At 39.4% G+C, this 23227-nt stretch overlaps 1 protein-coding gene across 5 annotated transcripts in view; it reads right to left on the bottom strand.

Moving 5' to 3' along the window:
- The window catches only part of Chl1 (cell adhesion molecule L1 like), a 207346-nt gene that overhangs the window by 31827 nt on the left and 152292 nt on the right, over positions 1–23227 (bottom strand). For all 5 annotated transcript variants that reach the window (XM_031382773.1, XM_031382772.1, XM_031382776.1 and 2 more), the window contains 5 exons: positions 18778–18962; positions 11985–12116; positions 3475–3615; positions 2288–2399; positions 798–964 (listed from right to left, as the gene is read on the bottom strand). In XM_031382773.1, coding sequence (XP_031238633.1) covers positions 798–964; positions 2288–2399; positions 3475–3615; positions 11985–12116; positions 18778–18962 — 737 coding nt within the window. The remainder of the gene's footprint in view (positions 1–797; positions 965–2287; positions 2400–3474; positions 3616–11984; positions 12117–18777; positions 18963–23227) is intronic.

Raw genomic sequence — 23227 nt, 5'->3', positions numbered from 1 at the left:
GGTGAAGTCCTGGCATACTTGTACTATCCACACAGATGTGTGGAATTGGACAGTAAGTCCTACCAAAGGGGGCCCTGCATCTGCTTCCTTACTCAGATATATTTCCAGAGCTTACAAAGGAGGACGCTGTAAACATTTAATATCTACTTGTGGAGTTTATTGGTGAGTGAGTCAGAGATCACATGATTTAGCGCAGAAGCAAATGCTACTATCAAAACTGTGAAGCTCAAAGACTAATGACTATTACGATAAAAGTGCCAGTAAAGGCCAAACCTATCAGCAGCTTCACAGGGCTTCACTGAATAGGAATGGCTGCTTGACAAAGATGGTTCCAGTTTAAGGAGAACAAAACAGCCTGCCCAAGCTGACAAGCTGCTTTTTTTCCCTGAGACTAAATTTCTATGATTTTGTTAAACGCTCAGACAGAAAGTGATACTTGGTAGTATTTCAAATTTTCTACTGGAATAAAACACAGAATAAGAAAAAAAAAAAACTAAGACAGATATTTCTTAAGATGCTGATTGTCATCTACCACTAAGGATACACAACCACTTGCTAAACTGGCCCAAGTCCATGAACATCACACCCTGCCATATTAGCAGTAGTCTTTGAGAAGAAGTGCAAGGAATCACACCCTGCCATATTAGTCTTTGAGAAGTACAAGGAAATGCTTTTGAGAAATGATCAAGGAAACTTCAACAAGTGTTCAAACTTAAATGACACTGTTTCATCTGAGGACACAAGAAGCAACTGAACTCCTATGAGAAGTCATGAAGGCAAAAGCATTATAACAGTACTTCTAATATCCAAGTTGGCTGTGATGACGGCTTTTCCCATGGTATTGTCCACCCAACAAGAGTATGACCCTGCATCCTCCTCAGTAGTTCTGTAGATCTCCAGTGTGCCATTTTCATGGGTATGGTAGTGATCACCTTCAAGGGGATGTGTTTCATCAGCCACTTCCCTGTGGAGATGGAGATTTGGGTCATTTTTTACAGGGCCACAATTTTTGTGTGCTTCAGATATTGTTCACTGATATCATCCAGAATTACACGTTCTTTGGGTGCTTGGTAGACCTTCTGCAGTATTCTTGCGAAGACTGATTTCTCTCTTAGAACAGTCTGAAATGTATATCAGAGCTGACCAACAGACTATAGCTAAAGGGAACCCAATTCCCTCCTTGTGCTATTGCTTCTGTCTGTCTTGTAACTCCTAGTACCACTTTACATGTTTCCCCTGAGCTTAATAAATATTTTCTGGCTTATTTATAGTGAACTCTTTCGTTAATGATTGCTCTGGGCTAGCAAACGGGAAAGCTAGTAATTGAAACAGATAATGAACCTTCCCAACCTCCTGCTGTCCTAGGGGAACATTGGTCATTCAGAAATATTATAAGCCGGGAAGTCCTGCCTCTCCTGTGGACATGCATTACACTTACCCTATCAACCTCGGGCTCATTTTCTTCCACATTCATCCATTCTCCAAGCATTTCCTGTCACAGCCTGATTAACCCTGTACATTTCACAGTAAGTGATGGCCTGTGCTCACAAGTTCAGAGGACAAATGGGCTGCTGGCACAGGTTTTTACAAAGTGGGGATGAAGCTGAGAATGGTATGGGACTTGCCTCAGATGTAAAATTTAAAAGTATTTCAGAAATCAAGATAAACAATATTTTAATCAAATGTTATCAAAAGTTAACATCAGATAATAATGGACAAAACATCACAATTTGGTTGACAAATTGTAACTTTGAACTTCTACGGCCTGTCCTCACTACTTCCGACCTACTCCAGGTCCTGTAAAGCAACAGAGCATTGATTTCACAGTAAACTAACCAAACTTTATCAGTAAAGCAACTAACACAGCAGATGCTTATGGCAGTATGCTTAGATTAAACAACAAGAGTATTTTTAAGGTCAAAATGGATGTCCTAAGTCTTAAGCCTGTTTGTAATTGAGTGTAGGTTAAGATAAAGAGCCCAGAGGCCACAGCAACCCATAGACAGACCCATCATAGACAAAACAAAACAATCCTTAAAATTGTCTTATGAATCACTTTAATTCTTTGTTTTCTTTATGAACACAAATGGCTCTGTAAATCTCTTCCTGTGAAAAAAAATCCTAGACGTCTGGCCAGTGTTTTCACGAGAGATGAGTAATTAAATGTCTTTCCTTATTTCTCAGAGGCTTCGGCTCTCTGTAGCAACACAGATGCAGTTCAGGCTGCCAAATGATGGCTCAAGAATCCCTCACATCCACTCCCTTAAGAAAACAGTAAGCATCTTACCAGACCGCTGTAGCCTTGGGTGAAGCAAAATACTCGCAGTGTAAGAAAGCATTGTACCCAACTACTGTTGCATAATTTTCTTCATTCTTAGTTTTTATCAGTGGGACAGCATCTAGTCAAAATAATAAAAATAAGTTTTAAACCTTTCTGCAAGCATCAGGTACAGAGGATATTTTTTATGTCCTTGGCATATTTATAAGAATGGATGACTGCTGAACATTTTGGTATGTATCCCTGAATTTCAATATTATACAAATTCAGCACATTCTGAAAGAGTAATTTCAGTATGAGACCCAATGACTGTAAATAAAATGGACAATGCTTTGATTTTCTTGCCCACAGTTTTGTGTCCAAAATTCAGTTGATTCTTTGGACTGGAGTCATCGAAGAACTTGAAAGAAGTTGATATACAAGCATTAGTTTATTCCCCAAACCTGTGTTTAAAAAAAAAAAAGGCACAATCTTGTAATCTTGCCAGTGGGGATTAAGAAACATGTAGATTTCCTGAGGCTCACTGGCAGATAATAGAAGGATAGTTGATAAGTTGCAGACCGTAGACCGACACCTTCTCAAAAATAAGGAAGTGTTAGCTCTCCTTCTAGGCTCTGCCCAAAAGTTACCTGGCAACAGCCAGGTAGGCCTGGCTTACTATGAATGGGGCTCTTTGGCCCTTCCCTTGCTCTCTCTGACTCTCCTCTCTCCCTAGGCCTTTCTTCCTCTTTCCCCTTCCCCGACTCCAAACTCTCTTCAGGTGTTCTGACCAGCCTTTCCCCTCTTCCCCATTTCCTCCCGTACCTTACCCCTCTCTTCCTCCTCTCCTCTCTTCCCCTCTCCTCTCTTCCCTCTCCATCCCCCTCTCCAGCTCTGCTCCTTCTCCTGTCTGTCTTTCTTTCTCTGCTCCCTTCTCAACTTCCCTCCCCATGCCCCATGAGGACATGGGTCCACCGAGGCACCCCTCCCACTGTACCATACCGCTCTCCGTCAAACAGGTCCTCGTTCTCCTTTTTTATAAAACACAACAGATAGTACCTGAGGTTGTCCTCTGGCCTCCACACGAACACAAACACATGCATTCCCACATTGGATCTAACAACCCCACCCACACAAAAAAAGCAGGTACTTGTTACTAAAACTTCGAGGCTTTTCCTTCAGAACCAGTCAGAGAAGCCGCAAAAGGGTATGCTCACCTACAACATCAATATTGGCATTGGCCAGAATGGTTCCGTGAATATTTGAGGCTTCGCACTGATATACAGCAGTATGATTTGGCTGTAAGTTTGTAAAACTGATTTCCCTGGGGAACATAACGTCACCAGGAAATGGATGATCTGAAAGAGAAGAGAGAATGCCAATATGATAAAGAGCAGAATATAAAATATTTATGAACCATTTATTAAATGTGTCACACAGTATCTATATTTTAAGACCAATTTAGGGTGAACAATAGTTCACTGGTATCTTTACATTTGGCTCAAATTTACACGGATGACACTTTGGACACTTGCGTTTTCAACATCTTTTCAAGTGATACTTTCAAATAAATATTATGAAAATCTGTGTTGCCCTACTGCCTATAGTTGTTCCTGACCATAAAAAGATTGGAAGCGACCTGTTTGACATCTGATTCTTACTGTGAGCTGCCTTACACTTCATCATCTGCATCCAGATGTTAACCAGTGCAGAGGGAAACAATTAGGCTCAAACTGGCCCTGATTTCTCTCTTGGCAACGTTTTTCTTGGTTCACTCTCCCACCTTTCCATTATTTTTGGATCTATTCGATTATTTTGTGTGCTTTACATTATCATTCAGCCATTTCGAGTCCTCAATTAACAAGACTTAATCCTTCTTTCCTCCCTTTCTCCTCCTCTCTTTCTTCAGTGTAATTGTCAAGTTTGCAATATTTTGACAATGAAGTCTAGTCTACTTTCTTCCTTTCTATATGATCTCCCTTTTACTCCCTGGTTTCTGGTTACTCTGGTAGATCTTTACTCACCTTTGAAGATTTGGAGCTAGTGACAGCACATGAGAGATGAGTGAAGTCTGTCTTTCTGGGTCTTGGTTACTTCACTAAATATTATATTTTCTAGTTACATCATTTACCCACAAATTTCATATTTCATTATGCACCATACTGTCATCATCGGTTTATCAGTTGAACCACATTTAGGTTGTTTCCATTTTCAATCTATTTGTGACTAGAGATCAATCCTAGAAACATTTCACCCAGGGAACACAGAACAGATTTAACAGCTTATACGTTTAGTGTGTGTGTGTGTATGTGTGTGTGTGTAAAACACTAGTGACTAAAGAATAATAATGACTAGAGTACCTCTGAATTTAGGAGGGAGGGGCCAACAAAAATTAGAAGGAAATCATGTAATCATGTAATGTACATTTTAAGTACATTACTGTTGATCCTGAAACTATCTTTTGGAAATTGGAGCACCTAAAATTTTAGAGCACTTATTAAGAGTCAAAGAATGCCACTGGATATGGCCCAGAGACATTATAACATTTTCTCTGCTCATGACCTGTAATATCAGCATTTGCAAGGCTTTGTAAACATCAGTTTTAGAGAAAAATGAATATCCAACATCATCTGGCTCTCAATCTCAAACACTTGCTATGCCACAACAGAAAGGCAGTAGGAAAAAAAATAATTTGGGGCTAGAATTGTTGAGAGGAGAGTTAACAATTCAAAAAACTTTAGTTTAACCCACATCAATAAATAATTTCTTTCTCCTATTTCCATAATATAAAATAACAACTCCATTAAACTTTTTGTTTGGGAAAACAGGACCTACTACATATTGGGGTTTTATACACTCTTTTTTTCTCCTCACTAGAACCATAATGCGTGCATTCCTCCAGTCCACTGTAGTGTCTGTGAAGATGTAAAGTGTGTTCTTAGACTTTAAACAGTAGGTATCTCCAAACAGTGACTAAATATTTGTGGAAATATCTGAAATAAGGACAAAGGATGATGTTTTATTCATCAACATTCCCTGTCATTAGGCAGAAAAATAGGTCTTGACTATCACTCACAGAACTATGCCTATGTGCCTCACCCAGAAAAGAAACCATGCAAATGTAGGTAAGCCTCCGGACTTTGAGATGGAGAAGTTACACTGTTGTCTAAATTGGCTTAGTGTAACTACACTGTTCCGTGAAGATCAGAAACTCTTATCTGGGTATAAACAGAACAGTGTAGCATCGTGAAAACAGCCATGGTTACAGTGATGTCATCCATATAGATGGAGAAAGAGAGAAAGAGGAACGTGGACAACTTGTAATAACTCTAAAGGCAATGGAGATAGAAGTAAAGGTGAGGGGCAAAGAGGGAGAGGGAAAGAGAGAGAGATACTTTGATTTCCTTCCTGTGAGTCTTGCACTGATCTTGTAACTTATAGAATTACGCAACAACAAAATTGTACAGGTTTAAGCCACTGAATTTTTGGTAGTGTTTTATAGCAACATCAAAAAGCTAACACACTTAGGATGATATTCTCCAGATCCATCCATTTCCCTAAGAATTTCATCAATTCATTGTTTTTAATACCTGAGTAGTACTCCATTGTGTAGATGTACCACATTTTCTATATCCATTCCTCTGTTGAGGGACATCTGGGTTGTTTCCAGTTTCTGGCTATTACAAATAAGGCTGCTATGAACATAGTGGAGCATGTGTCCTTATTACATTTTGGAGCATCTTCTGGGTATATGCCCAGGAGTGGTATAGCTGGGTCCTCTGGTAGTACTATGTCCAATTTCTGGAGGAACCGCCAAACTGATTCCCAGAGTGGTTGTGCCAGTTTGCAATCCCCTCAGCAATAAAGGAGTGTTCTTCTTTCTCCACAACCTCGCCAACATCTGCTGTCCCCTGAGTTTTTTGTCCTAGCCATTCTGACTGGAATGTGAGGTGGAATCTCAGGGTTGTTTTGATTTGCATTTCTCTGATGATTAGGGATGTTGAACAGTGCTTCTCAGCCATCCGGTATTCGTCAGTTGAGAATTCTTTGTTTAGCTCTGTACCCCATTTTAATAGGGTTATTTGGGTCTCTGGAGTCTAACTTCTTGAGTTCTTTGTATACCTTGGATATTAACCCTCTATCAGATATAGGGTTGGTAAAATCTTTCCCCAATTTGTTGGTTGCAGGTTTTGTCCTATTGACAGTGTCTTTTGCCTTACAGAAGCTTTGTAATTTTATGAGGTCTCATTTGTCAATTCTTGATCTTAAAGCATTAGCCCAGAAGATTGGAATACACAAAGTACAATCCACAAACCACAAGAAACTCAAGAAGAAGGAAGACCAAAGTGTGGATACTTCATTCCTTCTTAAAAGGGGGAACAAAATACCTATGGAAGGATTTTCTGGGACAAAATATGGAGCAGAAAATGAAGGAAGGAAATCCAGAGACTGCTCTACCTCAGAATTCTCCCCATATTCAGTCATCAAATCCAGACACTATTATGGATGTCAACAAGTGGTGGCTGACAGGAGCCTGATATACCTGTCTCCTGAGAGGCTCTCAAAGTACCCAACTAATACAGAAGTAGAGGCTCACAGCCATCCATTGGACTGAGCACAGGGTTCCCAATGAAGGAGCTAGAGAAAGGACCCAAGGAGCTGAAGGGTTTGCAGCCCCTTAGGATGAACAACAATATGAACTAACTAGTACTCTCAGAGCTCCCAGGGACTAAACCACCAACCAAAGAGTACACATGGTGGGACTAATGGCTTCAGCAGTATATGTACAGCAGAGGATGACCTAGTCAGTCATCAATGGGAGGAGAGGCCCTTGGTCCTGTGAAGGTTCTATGCCCCAGTGTAGGGGAATGCCAGGTCCAGGAAGTGGGAGAGGGTGGGTTGGTGAGCAGTGGGAGGGAAGAGGGAACAGATTTTTGTTTTTTGTTTTTGTTTTTGTTTTTGTTTTTGTTTTTCTGAGGGGAAACTGGGAAAGGAGATATCATATGACATGTAAATAAAGAAAATATATAATAATAAAAAAGCTAACACAAAGCTTAGAGATCATTTATCAGCTACCTCTTCAGGATTAACATGATGCATAAGCTTCTAAGTTCTTTATGAGCAATCATAAAGGCCGCCATGAGGGATTGAGTAACTGATCTCATCCTTTATCCCTATACTATTACACAGGCCTTAAGGCTGGCAGAGGTAACCTTATAACCCCTGGGTGCCACCTCGCATCATGGGCCACAAGATGAGCTTCAGACCGACACAGCATTGCAAAAGAAGAGTTATGACCACATCATCCTGTGTGGATGAAAAACAACTAGCCCTCACTCAGCTCTCATTCTGGCAAAGGGTAGAAATTGAATAATACACTACACATTGTCAAAAGAGAATTTGTCAGGAGTCATCTATGATAGGCTAAGGCTAGCAGGTGACCTTTCTGGAGGTGACTCACTGTTTTTGCATGGTCTGGGATGGCTGAGCTCGATGGCATGGTTCCAAAGAGACTTCATCTCATGATTACTTCTTGAAGCTGATATGCCTTTCCTGTCTTTATGAGAGTAATATAATGATCTCTGGGAATTAGCCTACCCTATTATTCAGATTTCCTGCAGATTAACATAAAGATGAACTTTCAAGAATCAATGCAGTTTAGATGAATTAATGATTCTATAGAATTCCTGATTTGATTCAAATCATTTTAGGAAGAAAGTTTGAAGAGATGGCCTTAGCTGTTTTGCTAGAAAGATGTAATACAGTTAGAATCAAGAATAGAACATACCTACTCCTCATAATCGTAAGTAAAGGCTGCATAATAAGACATACAATGAGCTTTCACAATTACACTAAAAAGAGAAATAGGCTTCGGACAAATTTGTGTTCAAGGAAATACATTTATATCCAAGGAAGAAGCCACAGGTGTTGCTTTGAACTTATAATGAACATATTAGAATGAAACATTACTTTGAACTTGTTATCAACATTCTTCTGAGACTCCCTTTTCATATAACAGTTTATCTCTTAAGTAATTTTCTAAACAACTTTTTTTTTTCCTAAGAAGGTATAAAAAGGCCAGAAAAAAGGAATAAAGTTGTTGGTTGAATGGTTTGGCTTGGGAACTCTGCCCCATCCATCCATCCATCCATCCATCCATCCATCCATCCATCCATCCATCCAAATGAATATGTCTGTTTGTCTGTACATATATGGAGGCATATGTATAGATATGTAAGCATGCATGAATACTTGTGGAGTGTATGAGACAGGTGGTTGGGCACAACAAAAAATGTGAATGTGTTAATGTGTGAATGAGAATGTGAATGTAAATGCATATAAGAATGTATGTCTCTGTGCATATTTGCCTGTATAAAGCATCTTGATTTTAATTCTTTTCCTTTCCTTTTGCTTTGGTTCACAGAGTTTACCAGCCACACCAGTGAAAGACTTCTGGCTGTCTGGCCAGAGAAGGCAGTGCTAGCAAAAAGTCCTTTACCTAATCACCTGCTGTTAGCAACAAGTGTCAATAGATCTAGAGGCCTTCAGCTTCAGGCCTTAGAGTAACTCCAGTCAGGACAGGAATAAGTTATTAGAGAATGTAATCCTACTCTCTCACAGGACCAAGTCTTGCCCCAGCCAATGCACTTCACAGAGTACCCAGGTCAGAGCCAGGATTCTGAAAGAAATTGTTCTAAAGGCTCAAGAAAATGTAACTTTTAATACTTATCTACCAAAATACACTAGTCCTGACATAATTCCATAATTCTTCTTAGACATTTCTCTTTCCTAAGTTCAATGAAAATAGGACAATATAGTCGGAGATTCTTCTACTCAAATTTGCTCTTTTTTTCTATGCTCCATTCTAGCCCTGAATTTACTTGTGTTCTGTCTTCAAGTAAATATTGTCATTTCAGTGAGCCTCATCAATTGCATCTGAGAAGTGAAGAACAAAGAGTTCTGTTTTTCCAAGGTACTCTCAGAAATACTGCATGCCACGTCAGAGAAAGCTACATGGATAATCAACCACTGTATTCACTTTTACTGAATTTTGAAATAAGATTCACAAAGTATATGATTCCCTAAAAATACACATCCGATGAGATTTTAAATCCTCTGTTAGCCAAACTGTCATCACACAGTAGCCTGGTGGCAAGGAATGGAAAAAATTGTTGTGCTCAGGAGCTGTACAAACTGCAAGGCTCATTTTCCACCAGCCTGACTGGCTTCAGTCTTTCCTACATTACTGGAGAATACAGCTATTCCCGTCTCATCCACCAACAAATCTGTTGGCTCTATTTTGAAATATCCACTACCTGACCACTATAACAACATCTCTAGGCCCAGGGCTCGGTGGCTTTCAGTTACCTTTTTGCCGTCATAAAGTTAAAGGCTGCATTCAAGGACCAGAAAGTTCCTTAAAATCATAAATTACAAGGGCTAGGGATATAGCTCAGTAGTAGAGAGGAACCGAGGTTCAAACTCTAGTACTTCATAAACAAACAAACCCTAACATTTCTCACTCAAACTCTTCCATCAAAACCCTATATGATTGCCCGTCTATCATCATTAAAATCCCAAGATCCGAATCCAGCCTTGTCATTGTCTATGCTCTGATGTGATTTCACAAGCTGACTCATGCCCTTCCTTGTAGCCCTTCCTCCTGCCTTGAGCTTAAGCCAATCAAGTCTGTTTTCATTTTGTTTTCCAGATGCACACACCTGGAGAGTCTTTTCGTGTACTCTTCTCTCCACTCCAAAAGCACTCACAGACAGCTGATTGCAAACCACTTGCTTACGTTTTTTCATAACCATAAATCTATCTTGCATCTCGAACTTTACACCTTGGTACCTCCCTACTTACTATGTATGAATTTCTCGACAACATGACCTTTCCAACTATATGCCTTCTTTTGCCTTTTTATAACTCACTGAATCCAATTAGTGCTGTCGGTACCTAGATAAGAGTTATCCGCTGAAGCATGGCAGCCTGCCACCTGCCATATACCAAAGGAAACATGTCTCTCCTTTAGCATCCATCAAATACCAATAACTCCTCAGCTATGGGTGGTGCCTCATAAATCTCCCACACCTACCAATGCTGGAGTTTTGATGGACAGATCTTACACAGTTAAAATACGTGCTGTGAGTTCACGAGTGCAATGGCTATTTCCTGTCCAGAAGACAGCATTTCATAGCACTCCTCCCATCCACCAACTCTTACATTGCTTCAGCTCCCTCCTCTGTAATATTCCCTGAACTTCCCAAAAAGATATAGGTGTCTCATTTAGGGCTGAGGATGCATTGTCAATTACTCTCAGCATTTGTCTGGTTACAGAACTCTAAATTAACCACTGTCTACTGCAAACAGATACTTGTCTGACCAAGCCAGAGAGCATCCCTAAACTTCAGGGTTCCTTAGCCCACCCTTAAGGCACTTCAGTATTATATCAGTGATCCAAATAACAGGGCTTGAACTCCTCACCCTCCCATAACCACCTCCCATGGTTGCTGTTTTATGCCAGATTCTGTGCAACACATTCTTGGAATGGTGTTTTTCTCAACCCATAAGTCACAGCTATTTTCACCTCTGCTTTGCTTATGAAAAAAAAAAATAGGTTTTAAGAGGCTCAGTGGCATTCTCAGTCCCACAGTTAGCAAATGTTAGGATGGCCATGCAAACACTGGCAGCGTGGCTCCAGAGTTCATAAACCATCCGAGAACTCTACACATAAATTATTACCTTAGGTAGCTGAGCTGGCTAATTAATCTCCTTCAAACACTACCAACTAACACTGCTTCCATTCTGCAGCTTGGAAAACTCACACTAAGAAGATCCAATAACCAGTTCGAGGCCACAGAATTGGGAAGAGTTGCAGCCTAGGGATAATTTCAGTTTGTGAACCACAAGGAAACACAGATAATACGGACAACCAGGACCAGGGAGCCCTATACCTGCACTTAATAGTTTTTTTTTTCTCCATGGAGCTACTTAAGCAGAACATAATACATAACGGTCTGTCCTCCTGTCTGAACAAATCCCTTCAGAACAGGCTCAGTTCTGGGTTCAAAAGGAAAGTTCTGGGGTTTGGCGATTGATGCAGTGAGGAAGCTGGACCCTAAGCTGGTCCATTTCTGTTTTTCCATGTCCAATCAATGTGGACAAGACTCAAGGGGATTTTCTAGTGTTGTCAACAGCAGCTAGGGAGCTATTGTGTCATGTATAGTTTCAGGTATCACATGTGTCCTGGCCACAACATGGAGGTAAAGTGAGATGAACGCTATTCTGGGCAGGGGCAGAGCCAAGGATTGAGCATGTTGCATGGGTGCAAGAAATATCAACTTGCAACTAAGGCTTTCATCTACTGGGTTTTTCTATCATTCCTTCTCTAGAGCAGGAACAGGGGTTGGTTTGTATTCATCCTATTACTAGTTCAGTCATTAAGTCATTACATAAGCTATTATACAAATAAGTATATGTAACATAATATATAATTAAGTTAGTATATGCATATATACTATCCATGACTCTTCCACTGTGTTGGTTGTAATCAACCAAATTGCCCATAAGGAAGCACCTGATGATTTTTCTTGCAATGTATTATGCTGACACAGCTCATCCCATCTACTTCATATGTCACTGAACTGTGATCATATGCTATCCCATTCAATTGCTTTTTCCCCACCATGTCACTCTCAAGTCTTTTGTTAGGTTGTTTTGAACTCACTTTCAATCGGCAAGCCATTGACTCTCCATTTGATTGTGGGTTGAGGTTCTCCTTCTGCTTCACACAACAAGATGCCATTGCTCCCTGTACTGTACACAGCACTCTGAGGTTTCTTTTTCCAGCGTGGAGGCTCTGAAGACAAAACAAAGAAATTTCCAGAACGTGTCTGCATAGCAAAAGATCCAACCAGTGTAACAGGTCTGCATTTCTACCATAAACCAGCAGAGGGCAGACATTACAAAGTATTCTATAGCAGCTGCTGCGGTTAGGTTCCACATAGCATGATGGGTATATTTGTGTGTGTGTGTTTGTGTGTGTGTGTGTGTGTGTGTGTGTGTGTGTGTACTTACATTACACTCTGAACACGTATATAAATCTGCATACTAAAAATATACAGCTGCTTTACTTAGCTGTATATATTTCTCTTACTGAAGTAGGAGGGAGGACTAAGCAGATGGTAACTCATTTAGGACTGGCTACTGTTTCTTTTCAAGTTGACGTGAAGTAGCTGAAAATGTGGATATGCAGGAAATAGATCCAGAGAGCTTTTTAAATAACAGTAAAATTTGTAAGACCTTGTTCCTTGATTATTGACTCCAGCATTTACATATCATATGTATAGCAATTTGCATAACTTATCAACTAGAAAAACACCATTTGCAAGAGATGTACTTCCCACAAAGGGGCAGAAAGGGAACCTGAGAACATTGGACATTTATCTTTGTAAACAAAGCAGAAAAACGAGGGACAGATGATCTTCATCTTTTGATGCATAAAACTTCAAATGTGTAAACTCTAAAGGGAGTCTCAGAACAGAGCAAAACAAGTGTCTTCATTGCAAACATTATTGTCACATCTTGTCACCATCAGGGTAGCACTATGACAACAGTGAATATAAGACTAGAAGGGTGCATGAATATTATTATTGCTGTTGTTATTGTTGTTGTTGTGATTGGTTGTCACCATATATAGCTATGCAGCATTTTCTTGGATACCTTGTACCCACAGAGAACAGAAGAAGGCATCAGATCCCTTGGTTGGGGTTACAGAGAATTGTGAGCTACCATGTAGATGCTGGGAAATAAACCAGGGCCCAAAAAAGCAACTAGTGCTCTCCCACCTTGGAGCCATTTCTCCAGACCCATGTGCATAGCTGATCATTAATCTTACAAGTAGATTAATACAATTTTAAAGTAATAATTCCCATCAACTTTAGCTTGCTCATTTTCATCCATGAACTATGGATTTCTGTGTTGATTGAAAAAGGAAACTTAAAAGATATGTATATGTATAAAGTGAAACTATCTTTTAAACGATTTTAGTAAAAGAAAGAAAGGAGATTACATAGGAAAAATTAAATTTATTAAAAGGTAAGAGAAAGCATACAGACAGGTAATTCAGGCAAGTTTATGTGTATGCAAGAAACATACCTTTAGAATCTTCCAACAGGGTGTGGTCTCAATTGTTAATTTTCATGTTAAACTCCTGTGTTTATAATAGATTACTCTAAAAATATTGAGTCCCTTAGCGTAAAGTACAATGGTCTAAATTAGAAACTGAATTACATTTTGTAGAGGAAGACTGCCTATATGACATTGTATTTTTAAAGGTTTATTTTGTTTATGTGTCAGGTATAAGTACCTGTTCAACATGTGATCGGGAACCAAACATAGGTCCTCTGGAAGAGCATCATATGATCCTAGCCAGTGATACATCTCTCTATCTTTTCAATTTTTTCTCAGTCTTTTTATGCAATCAGAACAACAAAATTCAAAATGTGCAAGTTACAGGGGGAAAGCCTCATGAATATGCGAACTATAATGATTATAGTAGAAACTATGACTGTTCCTTTCCGAGCATGTAGAAATAAAGATCCTGTGATGAAAATATTATTTCATCCCTCTGTAAAATAATAATCAATTTTCTAATCCCTATCTTCAGTCTATGAATTTCATTAGCCTTTGATATGAATATATCTTTGCACACATATATTGAAGAGATATTACTGTGAGAATCAAATGAAAGGCTGAGGTATTGCTTCATCTAGCCTTTGATCTTATGGAAATAATACTGAGCTTTAGAGAATTCATCTGATCTTTTTCAGGGTCATCAGAGAAGGAATCCTCATTTCCTGGTCTTGCCACTCCATGGATCTCAGAACAGAGCCTCTGGGCAAACAACAGAGACGAAGCTATAGAGGAAGTCCTCATGGACAGGTATCTTGTACAGGATAACTAGGAATCAAGGTCAGTTCAGCTGTCCAGTTAAGTCTTTGCATTTCCAATTCCTCTTCCCCTCGCCTGCATCTATCAAGTGACATAGGAAGTTACAGATATTTGGAGGTTCATAGCAACCATCTCTATCCATTAGCTTGGTTCTACTTCCTAAGTTTTACAAGTACTTTCATATTCATGTAGATGTTTCTCTCTTTTCCCCCCTTAAGCTTCTGATCGTGAACAGAAAGAGACATTGTCATGAAACTTGAGGGAGACTTAATACTTGGCAATGACTATTAAATGCAGTTCATGTTGAGACTCTCACTGTTGACTTTGCTAGTTGACTCTTTAGTAGTTCAATGTTGAAGCTAGCACAGAAAGTCCTTAGAACAGTGATCTCTAGAGAGCTAGGGTTGAAGCTTGCTGTGTTGTTTCTTTCTGGCTCTGAATGTCTGGCTTCAAATAGTTATATAGCTTGGGCTTTTAAGTAGAGCTTAATAATTATCTATATATTTCAGTGGAATAGACATAAGAAACAAAATAAAACCTAAAGCTTCTTGGATGGGAAATAATCTTCACTGTCTAGTCATTCAGTCTCCCATGATGTAGATTTAATGAACATATTGTTTATTTGACTGTTGCTGGGTTCACAAAGACATTGTCATGAGCTTGAGGACATGATCTTGATGAGAAACTCAGGGTGGCTGAGACGCAGGGCCAGAGAATTGGCAGAAGTTTCCCAAAGCTCACATCACACAACTGTGTGATAGGTAATTTCTAGTCAAGGGGTTAGAGAAAGAGACCAAAAATAAAAGATGAGTAAACCTGACAATATAGGGGTAAAAGCCATGGGGTCCCACTCTTTCCTCCACATGCTTGAGATATGTGGTAGCTGATAAAAGGTGCAAGATGATAAGTTCAATTTGTAATGCCCAAAATGGAGATGTCAATGCGTGAATCCTGACAACATTATAAACAATGGTTTGCTATGAGACCAAACACCAAACAGAATGGGAGTATTTGATATCTATGAAACATGTAACACAGTGAACATTTTTAGTATTTTTTTTATCACAGAAGTCTACTTAATATTTATATTCTTGATTTTCATGGAACAACATCTCCTGTATACCAGACAGTCTTCTGCTTCCTGTATAGCTTAGGGTGATCATGAACTGTTGATCCTCCCGCCTCCACCTCCCAAGGGCTCAGAATTCAAAAGTGCACCATCAGACCCAGTTTATGTGGTGCTGGGGATTGAACCAAGGACCTTGTGCACATTAGGTCAGCATTCTACCAACGTCTTGGGGACAAGTTTAATAATTCAAAATAAGGTATTCACACTACCAGTGATTGGACAGAGTTTCAGCATGTGGCATTTAGAGACTGCAGAGTACTCTGGATAATATTAAGGATTGCATAGGTGTGCAAAATGATTCATATTATATTTCTGGAATTGAAGAGCCTAAAATGATTCCAAAGTAGGCAACATAAAAATTGTTGGTGGGACACTTTTCAAAATTTTTTTCTTATCACTTTAAGTGTTACTGATATACTGATGTCTAGAATTATGTTTTATGTGGCATCTTATGTATGCATATATGTATTATTATTATTATTATCATTATCATTATTATTATTATTATTATTATTATTAGAGTGTGTCTATGCCATGGGACACCTGTGGCAGGCAGTTTTAGAGAGTCAGTTGTCTCCTTTTATTTTAATGTAGATTCCAAAGACATAATTCAGGCCTTTTTGCCACTTGGCCATTTCACTGGTTCTTAGTTGTTACTGTATATATAATGATCCATAACGTAGGTGCCCAGAAATTATGGTAACATCTAATGATGACATCAGCTGTTTTTCTCATACAAGTTATAATATTTGAATTGGAATCTGATTACTTATTTAGGCTATTTTAACTTAACATGCAAATGAATAGAACTTTCAGAATAGAAACAGAAAATGACAGACAGGATAAGGTACAAGCTATGCTTGTGCATAGCCACACAGGATATTTTCACAATGGACTAGAAGATCAAAATACATGAGAGAACTGCTATTCTGTCACATGACAGTCTTGATTTAATTTGGGTTTCTAAATAAAAGAATGAAAATGAAGAGGAAAATACAAGGAGACAAAGAAAATGTAATAAAGATAATCTCCCATCTCCTGATAATTAGTGATGTTTATAGCTACTGCTTTCACCCTTAAGGGAGAAAAATACTTCTTGAGGATGCTCAACTGTTCCCATGCAGGTGGGAGGAGAAGCTGAAACATGCTTCTGAGTGTGTGTTTACTATTTTCTCACAAAAGTGAAATGATTCAATTGTCTTCATAAACATAATATTTACATCTCAGACCACTGATAGCTATTTTACAAATAGTAGAGATAATTTCTTCAAGAAACCTATATCCCTCTGGAATCCTACAGTCAACATTTTAAGTTGCATAATTAATTTTACTAGTATAATATTTTTTGCAACATTTGCAATTCTTTTTTGAAAGCTTTGGTCTTAATAGTCAAGAAAACCAAGGCCAGATTGTTAAAATATTCAGCTACCGTAGCAACGCAGGAGCCATCTGGAAGGATTTTCTAACAGTCAGCATCTCAGAGTAGAAGCGGCTAATAATTATGTATGTTTGGTTCAAGTGTGTGTGTGTCTGTGTGTGTGTGTGTGTGTGTGTGTGTGTGTGTGTGTGTGCTAGACAGGCACCAGGGGCTAAGGAAAATATCCCCATCAAAAGATGTAGCCAAATTATAGGCAAGAGTCAAATAATGTCTAAAATTATAGTGAGATCTTTCAAACTTCTCTAAATGTCTTTTTGAATAACTTATTGTCAGAGGAATATGTTATTATTGATAGATGCTGATGTTAATGGCTAACATTGTATTCTCTTATATAAAGATTTGCTTTGTTGATCCAAAAACAAACAAATTCCCCCTTTTTAATTTTCCTATTCTCTCCTTAACTAAGAAAATAGTATAGACAGGGTTGAGAAATTGTGTTAGTCCAAACAGAGACTTGACTCAGTCAATTACTGGGACATTTACTTCTGAGTGAAATTTGTGTCTGGGACTCTTTTCTTTTCCACTAATTAAAACAAAAGGCCACCGTGGACATGCTTCTTGCACAAATTGAAGCTTTGAAAGAGAACTTTATCAGAATATTAATGGAGACCCTACAGCTCTAGTTCATGAACTGGCAGCCTGGGAGAGATGATCCTCCTCCACAGGTCAGTCAACACAGTACTAAGTACAAAGGTCCAAGATAGTGGCTACTGCATTCATCTTATTGACACAATTACTTCATCCCCAGAGAGAAAGCCTGGTTGTGACTGGATCCTCAGGAAAGAGTCTTTGTCAATCAAATTTACAGCAAGATCATGCAACCTCAACTGCAGCACCGCAACCACGGCCTGGATGTCTAATTACTGTGACTACTACTCCTAAAAGTAGTGTCATCATCACCAACTTTCTTAATTACAAAAACAGGGCAGAAAATCTCAACTGATGAAAAGATTTTTTTTCAGTTTTTATGGGCAGAAGATGAGAGTAATATATTTTGGTACTATTTGATTAAAAAAATATTAATATTTGCACCATGTGGTCTCTTCAGATTTCACTCTAAGTGATATATTGAATACCAGGGGACAGAACAAGAAAGGCTAGAATGAGGAATAAGGTAAGACAATTCAACTGACTGTGACCACAGACCCAGATGCTGAGTGACACGATTAGCAAGCACTCCCAACCTCCTTCCAGGGTTCTTGCAATAATGTTTGATTTCATGAACATGACCTTATTTATGAGCGTCATGTGGGCCTTATAATAAAAATCATTTCATGCAATAAAACCTTACAGGAGGCTAGGTTTAATGACGGTTTAAACTGGCCATGGAAGTGGTGTATGTTTAGGGCTTTACATGAACTCTCTTCTTGACATTTATGCCTTCCATCTGGGTTTGGGAGATAAATTACAAGACTGATTAGTTAAGTTTAATGTTACTCAGTGCCCATACTACAACTAAAATTCCAAACTAAAATGATCAACTTTGACAGATTCATTGTTGAGGTCTGTAATAGTATGCACTTATTTTTCTCTCCGAAGTAGAAACTTAAATTCTAATGAGAGGCATACTGTTAGTATTCTGTATAAACTCCACCCCCACAGATACCTGGCAGCAGCCAGGTATGCTTCTCCCCATGGTTACCTGGCAATGGCCAGGTAGGCCTGGCCCTATGAAAGAGGCTGCTTGTCCCCTCCTCTCTCTCTTACTCCTGCTTCTCTTCCTTGCCTCTTGCCCCTTTGTTCCCTCTCTCTCCCCATTCTCTCCCCCACCCCCTCTCCACGTGGTCATGGCTGGCCCCTACTTCTCTCCTCTCTCCTCTCTGCCTTTCTCCGCCTCTGCTACCCTCTTAATTCCCCTTCCCATGCCCTAAATAAACTCTATTCTGTAACAAACTGGTGTATGTCTGGTCCCTCAGGGGACCACCGAGGCACCCCCTTCCCCCACACCTCGCCAGAACATATTCTTATAGCTCTTTTGCATTTTATGATCAGAACACCTACCTTCTACTGTGACTTGAAAATCATGACTGGCTTTCCCAAACAAATTGTGGGCTGTACAGCGATAATTTCCTCTGTCCTGGTCGGAGATGTTTTCTATCTTCAGTGTCTTTTCATGAGTTTCAATTGTTGCCCTTCCCTCTGGTAATTCACTACCAAGTTTGCTCCACTCGACCTGTGGAGTTGGTCTGCAATAAACATGCATAGAAAAATAAATATCAATTATATATAATATATCAATTATAAATAATATCTCATGGCACCCCTATTATCAGGCTGAATTTACATATGCATGAAGTTTTATCAGCCTTACCAATAGACACACATGCTTAAGCATCAAGTTTGAACAAGCATGTTTCATCATAAGCTCTTTTAACGGTCTACTCCCTGGGAATCTTGTCTGTTCTGTGAAGTAGGCTAACTCTACATGAGGGCTGAATCAGTGAAGCCGTATGCAAAATGGATAACTGAAGTCCAGAGAAATAATATTACAAGTTATTTGTCAAGTGTGAAAATCTCCCTATGGTCAGAGATCAACAGCTCCTTTCCCAGTGTGACCTTTCAACACCACAACACTGCAGCCAGCAAAGGCAGGCAACAACTTCCCCTTGAATCCTAATGAAGCCAATTTTGGCTAAAGTGGCTGAGGAGTGGAGCCAAGTGCGTGGGCTGGATGGAGGAGCAGCTCTTTCATTTCAGGACAGCTTGGAGTGCCCAGCAAGGACCTTGCTTTCCTGCTCTGTGGGGAACAGAGGGAAGGAGACAAGAGCCTGGAATCTCCCTAATTCCGGAGCATTAGGGAGATTGCTTCACAAGATCAAACCAAACAAAAGCAAAACAAAAGGCAGGGATAACCTTGCCACATGCCTTACAATGAAGGAAACAGAACCTAGGGCCAACCTGTGAGGAAAACCCCCTTCTCATAAAAATGAGGGTGGAAAAGTGACATCCTATGAAGACTGTGACTTCATAGTGTTGCTGATAAACAACTGTAAGTGGTGGACAACTTGTTTTTTCTTCTCCTACAAGATTGGAAAACACATAATTCTGGTATTTACCATATTTCTGGTTTTTACTCACTACTCTGAGAACAATCTAAGGGTGACATGGATTACTGTTTCATTTTATCACTATCAAATCTGATGCTCCAAGAAGCTAACTAAATAAGACTTATCAGATTCAAATTTACATTGTTTACTTAGTGGGTTCTATTTGATTTCTGCTTTTCATAAGAGTCCATCCTTCCGAGTTGCAGAGATTAACTATGGAGCAGGAACTGAAGGAAGGGTAAGCCAGCCTAAATATAGCTATCTCCTGAGAGGCTCTGACAGTACCTGACTAACACAGATGTAGAGGCTCACAGCCATCCATCGAACTGAGTACAGGGTCCTCAGTGAAGGAGTTGGAGAAAGGACCAATGGAGCTGAGGGGTTTGCAGCCCCTTAGGACGAAAAACAATATGAACTAAGTAGTACCCTCAGAGCTCCCAGGGTCTCAACCACCAACCAAAGACTGCACATGGAGGGGTCTGATTGTTCAGGCAGCATGTGTATAGTAGAGGATTGCAAATTCAATCATCAATAGGAGGAGAGGAGCTCGGCCCTGTGAAAGTTCTATGCCCCAGTGTAGGGGAATGCCAGGGCCAGAAAGTGGGAGAGGGCGGGGTGGCAGGCATGGGGAAGGGGGAGGCAACAGGGTTTTGGTTGTTTTTGTTTGTTTCTTTGTTTTTTGGAGGGGAAACTGGGAATGGAGAAATTTACATGTAAATAAAATTAAAAAAAAATTATACTACATTTGTAATGTAAATGGTATAGCCTTGAGTATATATATAGTAAAAAGATGTAAATATTTTTATGAAAAAAAAAAGAGTCCATCCTTCCTAACTGTATAGTCTTATGCTTGTGGTCAAACTTTCCATTGGTCAACAAGTATATAATAATTTTTCAAAATTCATTATTATTTTATGGTTATGAGTGTTTTGTGTACATGTATGTACATGTACTACGTGCATGTCTGATGACCATGGGGCCAGGAGAAGGCATTGGGTCTCCTAGAACTGGAGTTCCAGATGATAGTGAACTACCAAGTGGGTTCTGGGAATCAAATCAGGCATCTACAAGTGATCTTAACCACTGAATTGCCTTATTTGTCCATCCCCAATAATAAAATTAATGTCTCAAATTGTTTATTTCAGTTATTTCAAATTACTTGCTCACACTGAAAATGAATAAAATACCTCAGTTATTAGGAAACAATGACATTGTAGGTAAATATAAAGTTCTTTTTTACAAATATGTGCTATTTTCCCTCAAAGCCAAAGGGATTAACCTCACAGTTTTGTAACAATATCCTTTTTGACCAAGCCCAGTGCCCTGGCAGATATCCTTCGGAAATGGCCAACTGCAGTCAGACAGACACATATGGGAGTATGTTGATTCAATGTTGAACTCTACAGAGCATGCCACCAAGCAGTGGTTGGATTATGAATCTCCTACCTGCTTGCCTTTTATACCATCTGTCAAAATGGCAATCTGCCAAGTGACAGGCTGCCCTGGGCCTCAGTTCCTCCCACACAGATTTTCATGAGTTTGTGCTTGAGCAATGCAAATATCTCACTTTCTTGAATTTCTCCTTTTACTTCTGTTCTTGAAAAAAAATCATTTGTCTGACACTCTTCACTTCTTATAAACAAATTAAATGATTTAAATCCTATTAACACAACATCACAGGTAGAGACAGTTTATCCAGCTAGCTTAATATCTCATATTCTGGACAACTCTGTTTTATTTGCTTTCATGCTTATTTATTTATTTATCTATTTATTTATTTATTTTTGGTTTTTTGAGACAGGGTTTCTCTGTGTAGCCCTGGCTGTCCTGGAACTTACTCTGTAGACCAGGCTGGCCTTGAACTCAGAAATCTGCCTGCCTCTGCCTCCCAAGTGCTGGGATTAAAGGCCTGTGCCACCACTGCCCGGGTTTCATGCTTTATTTTTAAGGAGCACTTCCTAACAGAGTCTGAACAATAATGGGATAAGGAAACATTGAGTTGTTTAATGATTTTTGTTTCTTTTCATAACTTCATATATTTGTTTCAGTTCTTATGAGGGTAGCTTTTCTTCTGATTCTTGGTTAAAAAGGTAAGATCCATAGAAAGCACATATCTTTAAATTCATGATGAGTCTGCTCTCATTTCACATAGTGTGAGTATGAATTAATAAAACAGCAGGTTCCCACTGTAGATAAGATGGCAGGGATGCAAATACATTTCTTTGTCTAATGAGAGTCAAAATATCACTTAACTCTTTCTCATTTCCACAGAATCTATAAGCTCTAAGCTTTCCAACATGTATATGTCTCTGGAAGCTTCCCTGGCTTATTTAATAGTATCAACATTTGTGTGTGTGTGTGTGTGTGTGTGTGTGTGTGTGTGTGTGTGTGTGTATGTGTGTGTATGTACGTGTGCTAGTGTGCATATATGTGCATACAAGCAGCACAGGTCAGAGAAGGACATCTGTGTCTTGTGTTCTGCTCTCTCACTTGCTCCTCTTCTCCTCACCCCCACCACACCCCTGCCCACTGCTAGGCGAGTTTGCATCCTGTCTGACATTTTAGACAAGGGCTGAGAACTCAAACTGAAGTCCTCAAGCTTGCACAGAAAGCATTCTTAGCTAATAGCCCAAATAATCTTATCATTATTGACTTAGATGTATGATTAATGTAACCACCTCAGAACAGATAGAAGCAAACTCCTCACTGTTCTCCCTCTTTAAACTGAAAGGGTTCATTTGGTTAATGCAATGTTGATGTGAGTTACACTTAGCGGGATTTAAGGTTTGGGGGCAGATAGGCATGAATGGGCTTTGGCTTCCATTCAGCTTGGAAAAGAGTTTGTGCTTTGTGTGAGCTCTGTGGGCTTCATTTGCCTAACCTGCACATGGAAATACTTACAGCCAGAGAATGTCAGGATCAGGAGGAAACTGAGTTAATGATGTATATGACAGAATATTACCACTATAATTAGTGATTTTTACTTTATTACTCTGTTGAAGTTGTGTGATTTTAAACATCTTTGAGATATAGGTGAAGTCCTTTCAAAAACCTTTTCAATAATATTGTTGGAGATTCAACAATGAAGATTCAAAGGAAGACAGAATGGATAGCCCAACTCAAACCAATTATGGGGGGAGGGGTGGTAATCTCTTCTTCTAACAGAGTATCAGGAATCTTTGTGTTGCAAAGAACAACTCTTTGTGGATGTTCATTTCCTTTTTCCTGTGTGCCTTCCCCAACACTCTAGTCTCTACAAGGCATGTGGGGGTTATCTTTGTAAGCAGATGATAGTCTGAACAGATGCCAGTCATCTCCAGAAGTAAATGACAGCATTGGTGTGGGGAGCCGTGAATCTTGAGAGGCATTCGCCATGGCAAGATGGTGCCTACTTCCGCTGTTAA

The sequence above is a fragment of the Mastomys coucha genome, unplaced genomic scaffold (genome assembly GCF_008632895.1).
Source record: "Mastomys coucha isolate ucsf_1 unplaced genomic scaffold, UCSF_Mcou_1 pScaffold20, whole genome shotgun sequence".
NCBI lineage: Eukaryota > Metazoa > Chordata > Mammalia > Rodentia > Muridae > Mastomys > Mastomys coucha.
The sequence above is the reverse complement of the archived record's forward strand: the minus strand, read 5'-3'. Positions and strand labels throughout refer to the sequence as shown.